Source organism: Saccostrea echinata, unplaced genomic scaffold (genome assembly GCF_033153115.1).
Source record: "Saccostrea echinata isolate AGI-Se365-2 ecotype Australia unplaced genomic scaffold, CSIRO_AGI_Sech_v1 ptg000014l, whole genome shotgun sequence".
NCBI lineage: Eukaryota > Metazoa > Mollusca > Bivalvia > Ostreida > Ostreidae > Saccostrea > Saccostrea echinata.
The window spans coordinates 14,718,474-14,743,085 of NW_026889763.1; the positions used below are offsets into that span (position 1 = coordinate 14,718,474).

The window sequence follows — 24,612 nt, forward strand, 5'->3', positions numbered from 1 at the left end:
CAGGGTTGTTCAACAAAGATATTTTCACTAAACATCTACACATATGATATACACATTATATTTCAAACTCGACTCTGAACAAACCTGTGCTCGGTGTTCACGAAAGCTTTGAAGTGTGTACCTGTCACTGATTTCTTTTGATATTCATGAAAATCAAAGGACCCTACCATCAACGCGCAGCTTCGTATGCTGCCTATATCTATTGTTTGACATTTTTAGATGATGATTCAAATAATAAAGACATTAGTTAATAATAAAATTTAATTTTTAAAAATTTTAATAAATGTTCGAAATTTGACGAGTAACTGGGGACCACAGATAAGCTTTATTGAGACTTGTTCTTTCCTGGGAAAAAAATTTTCTCACCTACCTACCTACCAACTGAATTTTTTCATCCTGAGTCGGGAGAGCAAACGAACATTATTTTAAAGTTGGCCTTATATTTATGTTTGAATGCATAAAGGGGCATAACTCTGCCACATAGAAACATGTAAAGATATTGCCATCCATTGGAGCAAAGGTACACAGGTACAGTTAAGTATATGAAGTTTAAAATGATGATGTCCACATATGAAGGTATGTTGACATGAATGTAAACAGTTCATTAATCACTGTATTAAAGATAATGATATCCTTGTGTGTAGATAGTTAATTTACCTCTGTTATAGATATTGACATCTGTGTGTGTAGAGATTTGATTTAACCTGTGTTATAGATGTTGATATCTGTGTGTGTAGAGACTTGATTTAACCTGTGTTATAGATGTTGATATCTGTGTGTGTAGAGACTTGATTCACCTTTAATTGTGTTATACAATGTACATGTTGATATCTGAGTGTATAGAGAGTTCGATTACCTCTGTATTATAGATGTTGACATCTGCAGGTCTGAAGGTATGCGTAGAGATTTCCATTTTTGTTGGCTCTGTGTTAATGGCATTCATAAAGTATGAAATATCAAGCTGTGGATTGACCTGTCGACAGAACTTCAACATCTCCTTAAAACGATGATGCTGCTCATCTGCCTGTCCAAGAAATTTTTAAAAAATCAGAAAAGCTTGGAGATAAATCATAAATCATGAAATACTACTAGTTTGATCTGGAAAGTAAACTATATACCTATTTACTGCCTATAAGGACAATAGTAAGTTATTGATGTTAACTTCTTCCTCGAGGTGTAGCCAAGGGAATTACAGTAAAAAATGCTTATGCAAACACACTTATAATGAATTGATGCTTACAGCAAAATTATTTTCATTCCATGTGACTATAAATTATATTTCAAACTTAATGGATATAATGAATTATGCTTGTAAGGGAGACAAATCATTCATCCCTGGCACTTTGTTATAAGCATGTTTTCCTGTAGTTGCGAAGAAGGGGGACAATAAACTTGCTGTTGTCCAAATAGTCAGTAAATAGGTGTTTTATTATTTTATTATACAGAAGCAGACTTTACTTGTGTCACGTCATGATCTGGATAAAACCACAAGAGTTCAAAATGCGATGGAAATGGAATGCTGCTGGTGGATAATTTGATGACTATTTCACCATGGGCGAATAGCACAAAAACTTTTCCACAGTAGGGGCAGTTAATAAAACACAGCAGGTTTATTTGTCATATTAATTCACAGAGGTATAACAAAATGCACTCAGCATATTTTGGGGTCAAATATCTTCTAATTTCAACATGAGTCCTGATTGAGGCCAGTGAAAATGCTGCTAGAATACTCCAGGTCTGTGGATTGGATAGAATTTTGAAAGCAGTATCCCTGCTGAAGAATGTGTCCAAGTTGTAATGCATCAGCATCAGCTCATATGTGACATGTGTCATGACCCTGAGCCAAGGTCATATGAAGAGGGTCTAGGTCATACAGCTCAAAATTTTCTATGCCACAACTTTATTATGCAAAGATTATAGAAGTTCGTCATTAGTGCAAGGGTTATTGGTGCCCTGACTCTGACCCCAAGGTCACTTGGACAAAATCAAGGTGTAAGAATCTTGTCTTTGTCAAAGTTAATGATTTAAATTCTGTAGAAGCTCACATTTGACATAGGTTTTGGTGAAGGGGAATTTGTCATAACCTTAAATCTATTACACAACTGACAAGGTAAATTCTATAGGTATCCAAGCTACTGTTTATGTATGATTTCTGCAGAAAAGCAAGAAAATTATGTCAAATGCACAATTTCCCTTCATCAGAAATATTCCTCATTATAAATATCCTCTCTGCCTCTAACCATCTAGAAAGTTAAGTGCTTTATTAGTGTCTCAACTCTTACTTCTTTATGGTCTAATTGTAGCCTCCAATGTCAGATGGTAAGGGAAAAAAAGAGTACTTCTTCAAATCATTCATTTAAATGTGACCCAAAAATAAATAAAATGATTTAATAATAAATATTATCTTGTATTGTGATCCAAGATAGCTGTATAATTTCCAGCAACGATAGAACTTTATACAATTTACAAAGACATAAATGCAATTATTTTAATTTATATAGCAAAATTACAGTCTGTTTGCCCTTAAAACTCCATGATGTGGCAAGGTATTTTTCTTAAAAATTATAGATCTATTTTTTTTTTTAAATGTAAATTTTCCTTTCCCTTTTCACCTGGAGGATGTTAATCCCATTTAATAAGACAGTTCTGGTTCTGAATTTTTTTTTATATAGAACTGCTTTATCAAGTTTTAACTAGAATTGTACAAAGAGGACCAATACCCCTGGGTAACTAAGGAAAGGATGACTTTAAATTAAAACTCTAATATTTTGCTAAAACAAAAAGAATTGAACTGCAAATCCCATGGCCTTAATCTTCACATCTTATGAGCATTTAATCTTTAATTGTTTTGAGAATTAAAAAAGCTCCAAGAATTAAAGTTTGATGATTTAAAGAACAACTAACTTCCGAGTCATATGATGTTGATTTGATACAAACATGGTTAAGACTCAATTTACCCTATGACAAACCTTAGTGGTGGATTTAAGAGGGGTGGGGAGGGGTGCACCCAGTGTCCATCCCCTAGCTAAAATTCTCAAATTCAATCACTGCTCCTTCTATGAAAAGACATGATTTATTGGACAAAGGGGTGTAAATCTATATTCTTGCAAGACAAGAGCTTCTGGGGGCTTGACTCCTTCCATAGATCTTGAAATATTTATAGTTTTTGTAAATTACTAATTATGGTGGCAAGAAATCATACAACTGTCTACTTAGAAAACTTCATTTTTGCCCTTCACCAGGAGTTTCCAAGGGCTTGTCCCCCTGGGTTTCACCAGATTTGCCTTGCCTCAACCTGGCCCCAGACCCCCTACCTAATCACCTCTAGCTTCAAATCCTGGATCTGCATGTATTCTTGAGTCAAAAGCAACTCTGGTACAATTATATACTTGTAATGTTTCTCCATTTCAAAATTGTGCCTATAGAACAATACTTTTTAAAATACCTTTGTGACGTTGATATTGTCTACAATAACCTTGATCAGGGTCAAGATACACCTCAGGTTACCTTTGTAATTTTGTATTCTTGTATTTAACTTGTACGTATTCTTGGTTTTAAAATTACATCCAGAAAAGAAATTTATTCTTCTTATTCCTTGTATTAGAAAATCTTTAAAAAAGCTATAAATCTAAAAATAACCTAATTCATAAAAAATAATGCCAAATTGCACATGTTTAAATGGTATATATAGTGTATTATTTGTTAAAGTTTGAAAAAAAAAATATCATTGCCAAAAGTACCGAGATAATCTCAGGGAAAAATGTCAATGCACTGACAATGCACTGGTGGTTCTAGTTTAATCCCCAAACCCATCAATTTCAAATTTTATTTTTAAGGAAATAAAATAGCTCACTAGTGCAAAAAGATTTGAATCTTGAATGATTTTGCCCATGTTCTATTTCACGAGGAGATAAAGAGGTGGAGTATTTCAAAATCACTTTCCTTAAAGTTTATAACCACTAGACTAAATATTAAATGCTAGCTTCTTCAGTGTAGAATTGGCTCAAACCACAGCCTCTGTGATCAAAATAAGGAAAAAAGTATTGATTAGATTTTAAATTGATTAGAAATTTAAATCTATGAAAATTTTCAATAATATTCTTACAAGTTGAAAAAAATGACATTTCATCAGTTATATTATGAATGGATTTTCTAATCAAAGTTTCTGATTTAAGTTCTTTGGAGGGAAAAGGCAATCTATTATGTATTATAAAATAATTTTACAAGTCTATGAATTTGATTTCTGTAATTTTCTGATCAAATAAACATACGAGTTACAGATCCCAAAGTTAAACACCGGTAGTCTAGAGAACAAATTTCAAAATGTCATTCTGTGACTACGTGCAATACCAGTATCACTGAAAATCAGCCCTACGTAACATGGTATCAACATGGTCTCTGATGTGACACAGGAATTACATCAAATTCAGATCTAGTTTCTATACTGAGCAACACATCTTTTAACAAGCTTCTGGCATTGATCAGGGCATTAGATGTGATGGAAATGTTGGAAGTCTGTCAGAGTTATCCACCTTACCCTATTTGTTGTGATGTTTACAGTGAATTGAATGAGTCCAGTAAACCTGCTTATAAAAGCTCTGAGGACAGCTGTACTTGTTGACATTGATTTGAATGAGTATAATAAAACCTGCTTATAACAAAGCTCTGAGGACAGCTGTACTTGTTGACAGTGATATGAATGAGTACAGTAAAACCTGCTTATAAAAAAGCTCTGAGGACAGTTGTACTTGTTGACAGTGATATGAATGAGTACAATAAAACCTGCTTATAACAAAGCTCTGAGGACAGCTGTACTTGTTGACAGTGATATGAATGAGTACAGTAAAACCTGCTTATAAAAAAGCTCTGAGGACAGTTGTACTTGTTGACAGTGATATGAATGAGTACAATAAAACCTGCTTCATAACAAAGCTCTGAGGACAGCTGTACTAATGAATGGGTACAGTAAAACCTGCTTATAACAAAGCTCTGAGGACAGCTGTACTTTTGTTGACAGTGGAATGAATGAGTACAGTAAAACCTGCTTATAACAAAGCTCTGAGGACAGCTGTACTTATTGACAGTGATGTAAATGAGTACAGTGAAACCTGCTTATAACAAAGTTCTGAGGACAGCTGTACTTGTTGACAATGATATGAATGGGTACAGTGAAACCTGCTTATAACAAAGCTCTGAGGACAGCTGTACTTGCCTGCTTATAACAAAGCTCTGAGGACAGCTGTACTTGTTGACAGTGATATGAATGAGTACAGTGAAACCTGCTTATAACAAAGTTCTGAGGACAGTTGTACTTGTTGACATTGATATGAATGGGTACAGTGTAACCTGCTTATAACAAAGCTCTGAGGACAGTTGTACTTGTTGACAGTGATAGGAATGAGTACAGTAAAACCTGCTTATAACAAAGCTCTAAAGACAGCTACAGGTACTTGTTGACAGTGATTTGAAAATCTTACCTTTGTCAGAAGCATTAAAGTGTGACTCTCCATGGCAATGTTGACAAGGATTGAATATCTTACCTTCTTCAGAAGTATTAGAGCATGACTCTCCATGGCAATGATGACAGTGATATGAATGTCTTACCTTTGTAAGAAGCATTAAAGCATGACTCTCCATGGCAATGTTGACAGTGATATGAATATCTTACCTTTGTCAGAAGCATTAAAGTGTGACTCTCCATGGCAATGTTGACAGTGATATGAAAATCTTACCTTTGTCAGAAGCATTAAAGCATGACTCTCCATGGCAATGTTGACAGTGATATGAATATCTACCTTTGTCAGAAGCATTAAAGCATGACTCTCCATGGCAATGTTGACAGTGTTACTGGTATCTATATAGATCTCCTCAAGCTCCTGGTTAAAATTAAAATGAAAATTTATTAGTTTACTGTATAAATAATACTTATCTGATGCTGTAATAGTTAATGATTTACCTATCTTAAAGAAGCAATACAAACAGAAAAAAGCAGAACAGTCCTACCTCAATTTTATGGAAATCAAGATGCAAATATTAACATATAATATTTACAGAATCAGGAAAATAAACCAAGTTAACAATTCTCTCCTTCTATAACCAAATCAGATTTACAAGTAACAATCAATTCAATGTGAATTCTTCTCACGGTATGCATTATCTCTTTCTTCATAAATGTACTAGTATTTAGATGTAAACCATTCACATTTTATGGAGATATATATTAATTGCAGATAGATGGCCGAGAATAACTAGAAACAATCCAGCTGCATTAAGTCTTCATCAATATTTATTTCAGAATTGTTTGATACATGTGCAAGTAAGATTGCAAGTTTTGGATACCAGTTCTATTTTTGTTCCTAACTTAATAGAAGTCGATGAAAAGCTTTAAAATAAACAATTATAATATAATAAACAATGTTTACTCATGATAAAGAAATTCAAGACAAATGATTGAAAATGCTTTTTGTAATAACTACCCAGCAGCCTTTGCCTTCACCCCTTGCTTCCCCAATGGAATAGCAGATATTTGGGAAGTACTTGATAAAGCCACCACAGGTGTTAGGGGACAGGATCCCCATCCCATGTTCCATACTCCAAGGGGTTCTTTGGCTTTTTATATAAATCAATTTTCTATGACACATTCACAAAGTATTAAAAAGAGATCTTTTATAGTATCAGAGAGTGTGATTTTTTATATAAGGTTAGTAGGTTATATTTTGGATTTTTTTTTAGCATTGTAATACATGTACTTGTCAATGTGTCATAGAAAAATATTTTATATAAAAAGGCAAAAGAACCCCTGGTGTACAGAACGTGGGGTGGGAATGGGGGGGGGGATCCTTTGACCAAAGCCATGTCCTTCGCCCTTACCTCCCCAACATCTACTATCTTCTAGCATCCACAACTTTTACTTTTAACCCTATGTGTCCAGGCGTCCATAGCAAATAACCCCTGATTATCCGCCTTGTTTTTGTTTTAAAATCCTTTAAAATTATTCTGATAGGAAAAAGATAAGGGAATTTAACCAGGCGCATTTTCAAAATGGAGGATCGAACGGTGGGCTGTAGGATACCTTTGACCAAAATTCAAGCCGCCGATTTCTGATCGAATACTACTTTCTTCAAATCAAGTTAAGAAGTGGAAGAAAAAAATCATTGTTGAAGAAATTAGTTTTATTTCAGTCATTTTTCTTAGAACGAGGTCATTCCTCCTTGATCAGGACTGTCAGACCCAGTCTGACTTATAAGTTTGTACGCATATCATAGAACTTTGACATATCCGCCACTTACAGTGACGGGCATTACCTCTAAAACTTGTGGAATGAGATACTGGAACTCCTCTATTGTCCTGTTGGAAGCACACAATTGACAAAGATATTCGTTGTGAGCGCCGAGGAACTGAAGTCTGGCGTTATAGTTGGAATTGGTCTGATAAACCTTTACTGAAGCCTCATAGTTCTCTTCTGCCTGTAAAAAAAAAGATTTTCAGAGAGAGAGAGAGAGAGAGAGAGGTTCTAATGCCTTTTAACTTTGATATTTTTTTGGAAAGGAACATGTATTCATGTAATTATGAAATAAGATATCATTTTAAGAGTTTCATTGGGATATGACATGAAGTTGGTCATGTGATCAAATCCTATAACGCCCCAAGGGCATTATAGAAGATTTGATCACGTACCAACTTCATGTCATATCCCAATGAAACTCTAAAAAATGATATTTTATTTCTTATATTTATATTTTTATTTCTATTAACGTTATAAAGAAAAAACCCACTCTTTAGACTTTGTTATTGAAATGCAACATAACGTAAATATAACGACGTCATATGACGTAACAATCAATACATCCCAAATGTCTCGCGCGGAGCAAGAAAGTTTGATCATGTGACCAACTGCATGTCATTGAAAATTGAATGTCAATTTAATTTGTATTGTCATATAAGGAAAGACATTGGCAAATGTAAATATTTATAATTCATAGTGATTCTCTGTAACCACTTAAACTTCTTTGCCACGCATGGTCACCAATTTTGATGAAACTTTGCCCATTATTACAACTTGACACCAGAAACATATATCAAATAAAATTTCGTTGCTATGTGTCTTGGTTGCCATGGTAACAGCCAGAAAAGTTGAAAAAATTGAGATTTTCAGCTACTTTAAATCTTTATTAAGTCTTAATAAAGACCAAGAAAAATAAACAAACCATTCTCCCAAAAACATGACACCTTCTTGCCACTTATGCTATAAAGAAACTATTTAGAATTAATCTCTAAGTAAGTGGTAACCATGGGTACATTTGGAATACATTTTAGATGCTGAAAAATGCTGAAAAACGCTCTATAGTCACAAATGATAGATGTTACATGATCAAACTCAATCAACAATGTAAGAAAAACAATGAAAAATATTTGACCTCATGTAATTAGGTATTGGCAATATTATTCTAAAAATAACTTTCATGGTTGCCATGGTAACACAGTGTCACCATGCAAAATCTGTTGCTATGATTGGGTTAATGCTACTATCGTGAGGAAAAACAATAAAATTCATGACTGGCACATATGCATCCTTAGGACCTTGCAACACCGACAACATAAGAAAAATTGAGATAAATTGTTACTTTGCAGTGTAACCATGGAAACAATGTACTAGTTGTTTAAAGTGATTTTTTTGCTGCTTTGGGTATTTACTAACCTTTTAATCAAGAAAAATATTATTTGAATCACCTTGAATAGTACTTATCTCGTAGAACTAATGTTGAATATCATATATTGATAAAGGTTATTGAAAAATACAACACTGTTGCTATGGTTACCAAGAAGAGAAAATGTTCGATTTTGTTAATTTTTTGTCAACATTAGACCCTATGTGCCAGCTTTTTGCATCCAGTTAGAGATTGGGTGATAGTCAAAATTGAAAGTCAGGTTAGTTTTTCACATATATCAATCATTAAAGTTTTGGGAATCTACATACAACGGTACGTATCCAAGGAAACAGAGTGTTTTTCAGATTTTTATGCATGTTTTTTCGCCTTATTTCCATAGCAACGCACTATTTAAAGAATTGAAATTGAATTTTTTGAAATGTGAAAATTAGGGTCACACCAAGGCCTTTAAAAATTGATCATCAGTTATATAGAAATATGCTTTTTAAAAAGATAGGATAAGATTAAAACACTAAGAGAGTAAATTTAAAATCCCTTCGTGGTATTAAAACCATGGCAACCATTGCCAACCTATAAGAAATATCATATTTTGTCCTTGGTATATGTTACAAGGATCTCTTCTCTATTAATTGCTTGCATTTCAAGCTTTAATTGTTTTTATTCTTAAGTGTATGACTTTATAAAATTAAATGAACAAAATTATTACTTTTGAATACTTTGTTTCCATAGTAACGTATGTTAAAGATAATTTACCAAACATGTTTATCATGCATTTAAGACACCAGGCCTTCAACTTTCAAAAACAGTCATTGCCACTTGTTTGCTTTGCTGCAAACGTTAACTGTGGGACTCTGAAGATGTTGAAAATTGCCATTTTTCAAACTTTAGGACATATTGCTATGGTAACCATGACACATAGCAACCAATTTTTGCCTGATTTGAGTTTACGGTATCAAAGACTTTTATCTTAGAGAGTTTGGAGAAATTCTGAGACTATGCGTGCCACAGCTCCTATATAAAAGTTCAAGTCATTACAGAGAATGGCTCTTAACGCATGGTATTCCCAGAAATATCTAAAATGTTTCAAAGTTGACGTTAATTAGAACACCTTTTTTTTTTTTTAAAGATGTTTCGTTTGATTGATTATTATTTTTTAACGCCGAGTCGGCAATATTTCAGCCATATTTCGTTTGAAGTTTACAATGCCCATAGTAAAACATTTATAATTACCAATGGAGTGTATTTTCGATTAGGAATTCGAAATTAAATGACCTCATCACACAATTTTATTTTAGATCAATTGAAAATATAATTAATGTTTGCCTCTTCCTTCTTCAGTTTCTGTTACTGTAATATCTTACGTTAATAGATAACACCTCTGTATGATCAGTCACTACTGGATCGTTCTTCTGTTTTATTTCTCTTAGCTGTCTGGACACCTATAATATATCTTTTTTTTCTCAGTGCGAAAACGTACAAGAAAACGTATCAACATACTAATATTGGAGTTGAGAGTGAAATGGCAGATCCCAAAATAGTAGATGCCATTTTACCATACGCCTTCATTAACGAAACTTGAGTCCTTATGTGTGGAAAAAGGGAACAAATTATCTCCTCTGCCTTTTTACAACTGACAACAACCAAAAATTAATCACTCTCAAGTTGTTCTTTAGAGGGAAAAAATTAATGACCAATAAAAACCATGTAAAAAGGGTTTTTCAGTGCAAAATTGGACTCCCCCTCCCCATATGCACCCTTGTCCCCGGGGCTATTAATGAATTAAGAGAGAGAGAGAATATCTGTGAGCTTTGAAAATGAGCCTAAGCTGCTAAACTTCGTTTATCTGCGACCAAAATTGCAAAATCTATTCACTGATACATTTTTACAAAGGAAACTAATACAAATCTCCACAAAAACGAAAGAAGATAAACTAAAATTGTTATCTAAAATATTTTATTTTGTATATGAAAAAAGAGAATTCCTTACACGGGCAGAGAATGTGGTGAAGTGTCATTACTCTTATTCACAGAAGTGCTCAGATTTTAATGGAGAGTGGAGGAACAGGCTAAATCCGCCATTATTGTTTTTTATGCACTAAAAGTGATTGAATTTTGCCCCGTAATACGAATGTAAGCCTGATTTGCGTTTATACGTCAAGTTTAATCCGAATTAACGTTAATTTGGGTGTCAAATTACCACGAGAATGCGCAGGGAAAATTCGGAATTGATGTAGATTGTTACGAAACAATTCCCAATTGAATTCTGGATTAAAATGTACTTGTGGAAAAATAATTATGATTTTTTTAGCGAAGATGACTGTTAAAGAACTTCTTACGAATATAAGATTTATACAAGTTTTCTTTTTAGAGGTGGTTATATATCCTTCTTTTACTCCAAATGTAGAAATTAAGGATGTCAACGAATATTCGAACATTCGAATATTCATTCGATGAGTTAATATTCGAATATGAATTTAAGATTCGAGTATTCGGTGTTTTTCAGATTTCACAAAAAGGTAATACATTTTAATTAGACCAGTGCTGGAATTATCAACGTTTTATTTACCAGCGATCCCCTGATTTCTTTCGCTACTTATCTTAGAGATCTTCTAAATCATTTCATTTTGAGTAAGGTTTAGAAGAAATAAACAAGAATTATTATTGTACATGCATAATACAAAGGGTATTTTCAGTAGTTTAATATGATCGAACTAGAATCGAGGACAACGAAATGAAACCCTTCTTGGATGTCTAAGAGACATGAAGAGTGTACTTATGAAAATAAATTTAACTGATCATTGAATTACATTTTTGATAGAATCAGTCTGTAATATTGTAAAGGGCTCAATTTAAGAATAATGCATCAATTACTTGATTATCTCAAACTGAATATTAATTTTTAAATTTTAAAATCATTATAGGAAAATTAATGACCTAGGGAAAATTGTCTATGGAAGTGTTTGCTTATAAATTCAAAACATTGTGTCAAAGATTATATTATACATGTAATATCTCTTATTAAGCAGATAATTGTAATTAATTACGTGTATTTAAATCTGAAGAGTAAACGACAACCTTGCCCCTGGTTAGACGACTGGTTCGTCAGTTTGAGGTTGCATCATTTGTTAAAATTATATTTCGTTTGTATACACTTAAATCAATTATTTGACTGCCGTCATGAGAAAAGGGTCCTTATCTTTTGACGTCACAATGCTCAGAAAACGACGTCAAAGTCGCGTTATTGTAAACACGGAAGTAATTTTTGTCGATTGCGTTTTGTGAACAAAAAATAAAATTGGATTTCCAGGTGTTACAAGAAAAACATTAAATCATATGAAATTTGATGCGGACATTTTTAATAAATAATATAATTACACACTAGTGAATGCATTTATTAATTATTCTGTTTAGGTATTTAATTGATATTGATCACATAATTACGCTAAGTGCAACATTGAACTCATTGTTAATTACGACGATTTATAGCGATGTGTATATATGATGCATGGCTTAAGTTTTCTGAGCAATTTGCAAATGCTTAAATTTGACTCATATTAAGTCTTAATATTAAATGGTATTCTGCATACATGTATATTTTTTTTTAGAGAGAGAGGGAGAGCAATGCACGTAAATGTATACACTTCTTAATTAATTCTAAAAAAAACACCTAATGTAAAATGTACTTAGCCATTTTAATTGATCCACAGTTAATAATATCGATATGCGCAGTTAGACCAGCTCACCAGCTTAGGGTGAAGCGTCGATATCCAAATGTGTTTGAGAAGGAGGAGAAGGGGTGGGGCGCAGATCATTGAAAAGCAAGAAAAAATCTCCTGATAAAACAGCAATCGGTAAAAGTTCAATCTAAAAAAGAGAACCTATCTTTTGTGGGGGGAGGGGGGATATAGTACTGGTATTTGGCATTATGGGAGATTCGAACCTCCTACTACAGCAACGAATAAGGGGGGGGGGGGGGGCAAACGGCCCCGATATAGAAATTTCTTTTCTAAGTTAACAGCAAGAGAATATGCTAAGGGGAAAAAAGGAAGAGGGGATGCCACGGAAATTTTGCAAAAAATAAATTATGATTTTGAAATGATCTAATAAATACATAAAAAAAGTAGTTTCTGATAAAAATGACTATTGTATCAATTTTCTTAAATTGTTCCGGTAAAGGCTGACGTGAAATTGAATTGCAATACATTTAGGATATAGATACAGCTAATGTGGACTTTTTCCAAAAGCATTATGATCAATGTTGAAGAAAATAACAATTACATCGACGGTGATATTAGGATTAAAAATATTTGTGAAACAGAAGAAGCAACAGGTTAAACAACAGATTAGGCTGTAAAGAAATTACAAACTTCTGAACAATGTTGATATGGCGACATCTTTAAGAATAAATCACTGATAGAGGAATAAGTACTAGTTACAAGTGGTTATGGGTGTCATATTCAAATGTTAACAAAACTTTCAAAAACATCAACCACACCAGTCGTAAGACAACAAAGACAGTGAAGAAATCTGTATTTTGATAAAGATGAAAAAAAAAAATTAACACCGCTGATGTTTCGAGCGGAAAAACTGAGGTCCAGGCAAAACTCTGATAGCCATAAAATATGCTAAAAAGGCATTTTTTTGGCTGACTGTTGCACAGGCACTTGACGTTTTTAACCTTTCTTTTCATAAATAAACATTTCTCCATAGTATAATAGTATGGAGAATTTTTTATATATGTAAAGAAAGGTTAAAAACGTCAAGTGTCTGTGGACTGTTGTATTCATGTACATTTGTATGTAATAAATTAGTCACGTTTTGTGTTGAAATATTGAACGTTGAGTCTCAGCTCTGATATCTCGATACCCCGGATATCTCGACATTTTTTGAAAGTTCCGTTGATGTAGGAATACTGAAGGAAAAATATTAAAAAAGCACACACATCTTTCTGATTTTAAAGAAAAAAAAGTTCCTATTTCAGTCGTGTGGTAACAGGCAAAAATAAGAGTCATGCTCTTTAATTTCGAGATTTTGACAAATTGTTATTTTTTTGAAACAATAACTGGGAAAAAATGGTTTGTCTATTTTATCCTTAGCTTTCAAGACAAAAGCAGATCCTAAGTCGATCGCCCATGAAGTTCAAGTTAGAGTGGTAGAGTTACAAACATTCAATGGGATATTGCTTAACCGAATCGCCTCATATACAAAAAAGTATAAACATGTGTGTTGGACGTAATATTTAATAGCGATTCTCTGTAACCACTTAAACTTCTTTGCCACGCATGGTCACCGATTTTGATGAAACTTTGCCCATTATTACAACTTGACACCAGAAACACATATCAAATAAAATTTCGTTGCTATGTGTCTTGGTTGCCATGGTAACAGCCAGAAAAGTTGAAAAAATTGAGATTTTCAGCTACTTTAAATCTTTATTAAGCCTTAATAAAGACTAAGAAAAACAAACACACTATTCTCACAAAAACATGACACCTTGTTGCCACTTATGCTATAAAGAAACTATTTTGAATTTATCTCTAAGTAAGTGGTAACCATGGGTACATGTGGAATACATTTTAGATGCTGAAAAATGCTGAAAAACGCTCAATATTCACAAATGATAGATGTTACATGATCAAACTCAATCAAAAACCTAAGAAAAGCAATGAAAAATATTTACCTTATGTGATTAGGTATTGCCAGTATTATTCGAAAAATAACTTTCATGGTTGCCATGGTAACACAGTGTCACCGTGCAAAATCTGTTGCTATGATTGGATTAATGCTACTATCTTGAGGAAAAACAATAAAATTCATGACTGGCACATATACATCCTTAGGACCTTGCAACACCGACAACATCAGAAAAATTGAGATTAATTGTTACTTTGCAGTGTAACCATGGAAACAAAGTACTAGTTGTTTAAAGTGATATTTTTTTGCTGCCTTAGGAATTTACTAACCTTTTAATCAAGAAACATATTATTTGAATCACCTTGAATAGTACTTATCTCATAGAACAAAAGTTGAATATCATATATTGATAAAGGTTGTTGAAAAATACAATGCTGTTGCTATGGTTACCAAGAAGAGAAAATGTTCGATTTTGTTAATTTTATGTCAATATTAGACCCTATGTGCCAGCTTTTTGCATCCAGTTAGAGATTGGGTGGTAGTCAAAATTGAAAGTCAGGTTAGTTGTTCACATATATCAATCATAAAAGTTTTGGGAATCTACAAACAAGGGTACGTATCCAAGGAAACAGAGTATTTTTCAGATTTTTATGCATGTTTTTTCCCCTTATTTCCATAGCAACGCACTATTTAAGGAATTGAAATTGAATTTTTTGAAATGTGAACATTAGGGTCACACCAAGGCCTTTAAAAATTGATCATCAGTTATATAGAAATATGCTTTTTAAAAAGATAGGATAAGATTAAAACACTAAGAGAGTAAATTTAAAATCCCTTCATGGTATTAAAACCATGGCAACCATTGCCAACCTATAAGAAATATCATATTTTGTCCTTGGTATATGTTACAAGGATCTCTTGTCTATTATTTGCTTGCATTTCAACCTATAATTGTTTTTATTCTTAAGTGTATGACTTTATAAAATTAAATGAACAAAATTATTACTTTTGAATACTTTGTTTCCATAGTAACGTATGTTATAGTTGATTTACCAAACATGTTTATCATGCATTTAAGACATCAGACCTTCAACTTTCAGAAACAGTCATTGCCACTTGTTTGCTTTGCTGCAAACGTTAACTGTGGGACTCTGAACATGTTGAAAAATGCCATTTTTCAAACTTTACAACATGTTGCTATGGTAACCATGACACGTAGCAACCAATTTTTGCCTGATTTGAATTTACGGTATCAAAGACTTTTATCATAGAGAGTTTGGAGAAATTCTGAGACTATGCGTACCACAGCTCCTATATAAAAGTTCAAGTCATTACAGAGAATGGCTCTTAATTATTGTTTAAGAATATAATTTTATGTACATTTCATCGCGTCGAAAAATGAATAGATTAGGTGTCAAGTTAGCTGATGCCACAGAGGAAGATGAATAGATGGTCTTGATTATGTTCAAATACATATATTCAAGCAGGTCCGGTCCGTAGTTAGTTTTAAAAGTTCGGGGGGGGGGGGGGTCGGGGGAAGGCAGCTTCCTCCAAAGATCTGAAAAGCAAAAAAACAAAAAAACAAAAAAAACAAAAAAAACAAACAAACAAACAAACAAACAAACCTATATTGACTAAAGAGTTGGGGGTCAACTTTCCAAAATAATCTGACAAGTAGAAAAAAGGGGAAAACTTACCTGTACAAATCCTGGAATTTACCACTGCTCCACCTTACAGCAACAAAAATGGGGGGGGGGGGGCAGCACGTATAAGAGGACCCCCCCCCCCCCGCTTCTACGGGCCTGTTAAGTCTCGCATGATATTCGGTTTCAATTTCAAATAGACTTCATAAAAATTGTAATGCAACTGTATTTCATTTCGCTCAGAAAAGTCCGTTTAGTTTGTATGTATATCAGGGTTTTTTTTTTTTTTTTTTTTTTTGATTAGCGGCCCTTTTAAGAAATGATGAACGATACTTGTTGTGTTCAAGTGATACATCAGTAGCGTCGAGGGCACAGGTGCCTCAAAATAAAAATAAAAGGACAGAAACATTTTTAACCGCTTTTTATTAAGTGTGATTTACTGAAAAAAGTAAGAAGTTGACAAAAAATTAAATTTTCATGTACAGAATAAACGTTCGTAATACAATCCTTTGACATCGTTATGTGCCTCTTTGTTATGTTTCTACTCAATAACTAGGACAGGCGAAGAAATTGAATTGTATAAACAATGGAAACTTAATTATTTAATCATTTTTATTAAAGAATTAAGAAAGAGCTAAATAAAAAAAGCCCCTTAGAAGTAGTGAACAGATTTTTTTTTTAATTAATTAATTATGATTTTTTTAATGAAACTTAAAATTTTTAAAAAAAAAAATGTTTACACATATGGCGTATCTGAATTTCTGAATTTATTTCCCGTTAGAATTTTTTGGTGATACAGAAAATACATGGGGTGTTATTATCCCTTCGTAACAAAGTTATAGGGGATAAAGTAACGTGCGTGTATGTGGGTGAGTTAATGCGTGCTTATCCGAAAATATTTTTTTTATCGGGATCGATGTGCTCTTTCGAGAGGGGATGTCCCGCTTTAATTGCACGAGGTGCCCTTCCGGGACACATATATAGATTTTTTCATATTTTAATATTACAAGTGCTTTATATCTTTTATAAATTGAGCTAGAGTAGGAATTTTAAAAAGAATACATTATGATGTGAAATTTAACAAGTATTAATTTTTCGACTGAATAAAAACCGTTCCTATATCCTGTCTAGACCCCAACCTCCACCCCTAACGAAATTACTAGACTTGCCCTTATATAGTATGAAAATAGTATGCGACTTCCCTCATGAATAATTACATACTTGTTGCTTGGAAGAAAAAAATTCTCAAGTTTATATGAGTCAAAACGATTAAGATTATTTAAAAAGTGTAGTTTTTAAAAGAATGTTTGGAAACTGAATTTGACGCACGCGACATCATTATGCTTTCAGTAAGTAACGTCAACGTTGTTTTGAAGCGGCCTTACTAAAATGCTCATAAAATAGTGATAAAGTGAGATATTTTAAAAATTGATGTATATTTGCATTCAGAAAGAGTCAGGCTATTAAAGTTTAACAAAAAGTCAATTTGTGAAATTTTGACCTTAAGGGCCCTTTTCTCATGACGGCAGTCATTTATTTTAAACATGAGAAATATCAAATGTAGAATTCCTTATTGTATATGTACAAAAGTCTACGTCCAATTTTACTTCGAAAAATCGACGCAAAACCTGCCATGAGAGTATGATGATGTACATTTTAAAAAATAAACCAAGTTATATTTATTTTATCGAATATTCGAATATATTCGAATACTTTCATTGAATATTCGAATATGAATTATTGTCAAAATTGACATCCCTAGTAGAAATAAATTGATATAAAAAAAAGAGTAATGAGATGAAAATAGAAAAATAATACGTAAAAGAAAGAGATAAAAAAAATTTGGAAAATAACTTAATGTCAAACGTCACTTTTGGACCGCGTGTATAATGTCATATTAACTTGCGATATATAGTCTTAATCATTAGTGACAGTTTCACACAGGCGTTCTTCAGACTTAACTCCTCTGATAAACTCCAAACACAATAATTTTAAATACATCATAGTTAAAACCAAGCATGCCTCATCAATTCAATAAATAAATAAACAAGAGGCCCAGGGGCCACATCGCTCACCTGAGCACTATGGCTTGGAAAAAGCAGAAATCATTTCAATCTTGAAAGGTTGAAAAGTTTAAATATAAAAGTGGTTGGGGGGGGGGGGTGTCAGGAATTGAACAAATTTGAATCTACATTATCTGAGGATGCTTCCATTTAAATATGACCAATCATGGCTTTGCTGTTCTCGAGTAGAAGATTTTTAAAGATTTAACCTATGTATTCCTATGTAAAACTTTGATCGCCCATTGTGGCCCCACCCGATCCCCGGGGGTCATGATTTAAACAAATTTGAATGTACACTATCTGAGGATGCTACCATATAAATATGACCAATCATGGCTTTGCTGTTCTTGAGAAGAAGATTTTTAAAGATTTTTCCTATATATTCCTATGTAAAACTTTGATCGCCCATTGTGGTCCCACCCGACCCCCGGGGGTCATGATTTGAAGAAATTTGAATCTACACTACCTGAGGATGCTTCCATGTAAATATGACCAATTATGGCTTTGTTGTTCTTGAGAAGAAGATTTTTAAAGATTTTTCCTATATATTCCTATGTAAAACTTTGATCGCCCATTGTGGCCCCACCCTACCCCCGGGGGTCATGATTTGAACAAACTTGAATCTACACTACCTGAGGATGCTTCCAAGTAAATATGACCAATCATGGCTTTGCTGTTCTTGAGAAGAAGATTTTTGAAGATTTTTCCTATATATTCCTATGTAAAACTTTGATCTCCCATTGTGGCCCCACCCGACCCCCGGGGGTCATGATTTGAACAAACTTGAATGTACACTATCTGAGGATGCTACCATATAAATATGACCAATTATGGCTTTGCTGTTCTTGAGAAGAAGATTTTTAAAGATTTTTCCTGTATATTTCCTATGTAAAACTTCGATCGCCCATTCCGGCCCCACCCTAGCCCCGGGGGTCATGATTTGAACAAACTTGAATCTACACTACCTGAGGATGCTTCCACATAAGTTTCATGTTTTCAAGCACAGTGGTTCTTGAGAGGAAGATTTTTTAATGATGCCATTAATTTTTCACGAATTCTTAATTATCTCCCCTTGGAAGAGGGCGTGGCCCTTCATTTGAACAAACTTGAATCCCCTTAACCCAAGGATACTTTGTGGCAAGTTTGGTTGAAATTGGCCCAGTGGTTCTTGAGAAGAAGTCGAAAATGTGAAAAGTTTACAGACGGACAGACGGACAGACGGACTACAGACAAAATGTGATCAGAAAAGCTCACTTGAGCCTTCGGCTCAGGTGAGCTAATAAAAACGTGTGTAATAGAGATCACATGGAATAGGCTTTTAGTGACCTAACCACTTTGTGCATGCGCAGTGCAAATATGCTTTAATATCATTCGTAAGCTAGATATAGAACTAATCGTTTAACTTCATCATTGTTTTCCAAGCGTAAGATGTAGGTCAGAGACAGCATCTGAAGCATGCAGGTTTGGATTACTTGCCGGAAGTTTGAAACAGACAAAAACCCCGACCTAAAAGAAAACAGATATACATACAACTTGCAGATCGTGTTCCACTTTGTCCATAGTCTCCTCGAACTGATCTCGGTAAGAGTTGAGTTTTTGGGTTTGATTCTTTTTATTAATTGCTACTTCTTCTAAGGGTTTGTAGACATTTTTTATTAGCAAGACAGCCACATCCATATGAGCCTGAAAATGTAGGATATACACACAGATAGATTAACAGCAACACTTTAAGAAACACGGAGGTTGCAAGAAGCATCAAATTCATGTTCAATTAATTAATTTAATTAATATATAAAGCATCTATGTCTGTTAAAGTGATACTTTTGTTTTCCGTAATATGAAGCATTCAAAGTTTGATTCAGCATTCGTAATCAGAACGATACCGTGATAATAAATAACAACTTTAACAATAGTTTATGTAAAATGTGTTTATTTCGAAATATTAGGACTGCTCAGTTGTTGATAAATAAAAAGTATTTTTTCATCATTATGTTTTTTATTACCTCTAATTCTAACACCATTTTCTGTGGTATATCTTTAACCTTTACCTTTACATTATAAGTGATATGGTCTCTTATTTTGCATGTTTTACGATTTTAAATTTTCAGAATCATCATACCTGGTTAAAAATGTAAATGTAAAAAATGTAAAAAAAAAAAAAAAAAAAAAAAAAAAAAAAAAAAAAAAAATGCCATCGACGATTTTATACTATAGGTTACAGACCATATTACATATACTACAGTTACATGTTCATTGTCTTGTACACTAACTACTCATCATTTACCTGAACGTGTGTGATCTTTACCTGTGCACTTACAATTTACTTGTACCTGTACATCTAAAATTTATCAGTGCACGCCTATAAATATCTGTACCTTTGTATGTATTTTTCTGTTCATCTTTAATTTTAACGTATATCTTTTACCTGTGCGTCGTTCTCTGTCCCATGTAGCAAACATTCCCAGGCAGACAGGATTGTGGAAGGTGTGTCTTTTGGTCTGTTTGTAAAAAACAAATCTATAGACTGTAACCATTTTATCCTTGGTTTTTAAATAATCTTATATGCTTGGAACTTTACAGTTATGTAAACAAAACAGAATAATATAGCTGAATAATAAATGTGATTAATGCGACTTGTGAAAACAGAATATTTTTTTATTTATATATGTATACATATGTACACAAATATACATTGACATTTTTTCCCTTCCTCAGCACAAATTGATATTTAGCAGACTTGTATTGATAAATATAACTGTCAGGCTTCAATAAATGGTCCTCCCTGTTTCTATTACATTGACATACCTATTACAGTGAAAGAACCCATTATAGTGTTAGTACCTATTACAGTGACAGGACCTATTACAGCGTCAATACCAATTACAGTGACCTTACCTATTACAGTGACAGTACCTATTTACAGTGACAGAGCGTATTACAGTGACAGTACCTATTACAGTGACAGTACCTATTACAGTGACATTATAGCGACAGAACCTATTACAGTGACAGAACCTATTACAGTGACAGTACCTATTACAGGGACAGTACCTATTACATTGAAAGTACCTATTACAGTGACAATACCTATTACAGTGACTTTATCTATTACAGGGACAGTACCTATTACTGTGCCAGTACCTATTACATTGACAGTACCTATTACAGTGACATTACCTGTCACAGGGACAGTACCTATTACAGTGACAATACCTATTACAGTGACATTATTTATTACAGTGACAGTACCTATTACAGTGACAGTACCTATTACATTGACATTACCTATTACAGTGACAGTACCTATGACAGTGACAGTACCTATTACAGTGACATTATCTAGTACAGTGACAGAACCTATTACAGTGACAGCACATCTTACGGTGACAGAACTTATTAAAGTGACAGAACTTATTACAGTGACAGAATCTATTACAGTGACATAACCTATTACAGTGACATAACCTATTACAGTGACAGAACCTATTACAGTGACAGTACCTATAACAGGGACAAAACCTATTACAGTGACAGAATCTATTACAGTGACAGTAAATCTTATGGTGACAGAACCTATTACAGTGACAGTACATCTTACAGTGACAGTACCTATTACAGTGACAGAATCTGTTTACAGATACAGTACCTATTACAGTGACAGTACCTATTATAGTGACAGAACCTATAACAGTGACAGAACACATTACAATGACAGTATCTATTACAGTGACAGTACATCTTACAGTGACAGTACCTATTACAGTGAACCTATTACAGTGACAGTACCTATTACAGTGACAGAACCTATAACAGGGACAAAACCTATTACAGTGACAGAATCTATTACAGTGACAGTACCTATTACAGTGAGAGTACCTATTACAGGGACAGTACCTACTACAGTGAAAGTACCTATTACAGACACAGAACCAATTACAATGACAATATCTATTACAGTGACAGTACATTTGTACCTATTACAGGGACAGTACCTATTACAGTGACAATACCTATCTCGTTTGAGGTCCTCGTATTTGGTTTTGAATGCTGCTATAATAGTTTGAATGTCTTTGGCAAATTGTTCGTAGACTGCTGCCATCTGGCGGGCGAAATCCGATACTGAAAGCAAGTAAAATCTACATGAACACGATATTGTTGTAACAGCTATACTCAAGGTAACGTATACGCTTTGTCACATAATTCCATCACCTATACAGGGTCTGTTTACTATTAGTCTCATTTTTATGAAAAAATCATATGATTAATTACAGATTAATTTTCTTTAATCTCAATGTCAGGGTTTTAAAACAGTACATAATTTACCGTTAGGACCGCGATTGTATATCGACATATCCTGGTTTGTCGACATATCCGATGTCGAAATACCGAACTTTACCTGTAATAGGCTCCCTCTGGAAGTCAGTAAAGATCTATTATTATAAAAGTGCTGAAACAAAGTGGTACACATATAGCAATAAAATTTTAAAAAGTCAGATTTTCACACCTTCCATACAATTGATTTTAACCCCTCTCCCTCTATTTAATTATATTCCAGTAAATTTAACATTTTACTTTTACATGAACGATAAAAAGCAAGTTTATGTAAGCCATTCAGACACGGTATCTGTCAGTCGTGACTCGTGACGTTACGATACAGGTGTCTATAGTGTCTTCCTATTTCTAATATTATTATAGATCTATATTGATTCTCATTTTCATTCCCTTTGATTAAACGTAAATAAATATTCTTTGAAGCTTAGGCATCGGAATAGGGATGAGGGTTTAGTATACCCCTTTCAGTTTTGGATTTTTTAAATCTCTCTCTCTCTCCGAAATATTTTTTTTATAAATCTTTTTTTTATTTAGTTTGTCAAATTCTGCCTTTACATTTTATTTATTTCATTTATTCATTTATTTATTTTTTGAATGGTTCGAGTCCCCTCCTCTATTGACGTCAATGTATATTTAATGTCTTTGCTTGTACTATTGTATGTGACCGCACATGTTTTATTAATCAGAATACTGAGATATGTATACAGTGCATGTACATATGTGTTTGATTATATATCCTCCATGAACACCGCTGTAATGCTTTTGTCTTGTAATACCTTATCTTACAACTTTTCTAGGGAAAATAATCTTTTAAAATTCACATTTATCGTCTCAATAAGCCACGGTCCGGAGTCCGCATACAGTTCTCTCCATAATGGGAGACGATCCTACATTTTGCGACATGCTTCACGTGACTAGGAAACTAAAATTCTTTCAGGTACATTGAACAGACACCTGTTTAAATTTTACATTTCATATCTCCCATGCAGAATATAGTTACACAAAAGACAAAAAAAACCAAAAAAAAAAAAACCAAAAAAAAAAACTTGCGCGGCTGCAGTTTGTTCCTTATTGCATATAACACTAACACCCACCGGTTAAAGATTAAAGGTATACCATTAGTGAATATCATTAAAGTACACGTGACTTTGTCGTTAGAAAAAAAGTCATCTTTTTTATTTTAACTTCACCGATACAAATAACAAAATAGGGACTGCAGATACAACATTTTGCAACCGAGAAAGTTTTTGTCTTACACGATCATGGCCCTTTTAATGTACTCTTTTTTCGGCAGAAATTTAATTATAAACTTATAGTATGTTGATGGTATAATAAATTAGATCAAGACACGAGACTCTATATGGAATGCAAGTAAAATGTGCCACACAAAAGCACGTACCATGCACCGTTGCATCATTTTTTTATGAATTTCTTCAGCAATCTGGACTGTTCATAATTACCAAGGGGATATTTGGACTTTATACACTCGTGTAAGTGTAAGAGGAAGCAGTTCAGGACATTCAGAAATAAGTTAAATGTGGTAAAACTATGAAAAATTCATCTCTGAAGATATGGACTAATGGTTCTTTGTCAAAGTAAATAAATATACGAGCTATGGGAAAATAATTCGTCGAGTTTCTTATAAGATACGCCAATATTTCTACTAATATTGGTTTTAATGGCTTCTCTTGTGAACTTTTTGTTTTCGGTAAATGTCAATGTCACCTGTAATGCTGTTATAAAATCAATATGGCTGATGTGATATGTCCGGTGTGAGTATGTGGTGAGTATAACATTTAGTCTTGTGGTATAGAGAGATTAAGGTTGATTATAGAGTGAATTCAAAAGAAGGCCGTGTATCAAAAACCGGCTCTGATTGAAGTCGAGCTCCAGACGAGCCCTGAGATAACAGAGAAAACAAATCTGTGTTAAATAAACAGGGTGGGCGGGTACCAGGGCCTATATTTACAGAAACCCCAAACACTCTCGTATGACAATCCGCAACTCAACATAAAGCAATTACACTATGGATTCGGATGGGAATGTTTTCATTTCCTCAGAATCAATTTTATTTTTTTTTTGGTATTGTTTAGTGACAATACGATTTATTGCTCAGCATATTTGCTTGCCATTATTTCATTTGAGAGGGAGATAGTTATACATGTATTGTCTTTTGTACAAATAGTGGGAGGACATTACACTAATGTTGATGCTAAGTAAATAACACAGAGAAGAGTTCCCGAGATCCCTGTCCAAGGACAACACATCTCAA

General features: G+C 33.5%; 1 protein-coding gene across 1 annotated transcript in view; it reads right to left on the bottom strand.

The window, feature by feature from the left end:
- Positions 1-24,612, bottom strand: part of LOC133186797 (uncharacterized) — a 130,175-nt gene that overhangs the window by 48,536 nt on the left and 57,027 nt on the right. The window contains exons 3-8 of the mRNA XM_061322121.1: positions 22,019-22,127; positions 20,434-20,506; positions 19,539-19,691; positions 7,305-7,466; positions 5,796-5,876; positions 857-1,024 (exon numbers count right to left, since the gene is read on the bottom strand). Of these exons, the coding sequence (XP_061178105.1) occupies positions 857-1,024; positions 5,796-5,876; positions 7,305-7,466; positions 19,539-19,691; positions 20,434-20,506; positions 22,019-22,127 (746 nt within the window). The remainder of the gene's footprint in view (positions 1-856; positions 1,025-5,795; positions 5,877-7,304; positions 7,467-19,538; positions 19,692-20,433; positions 20,507-22,018; positions 22,128-24,612) is intronic.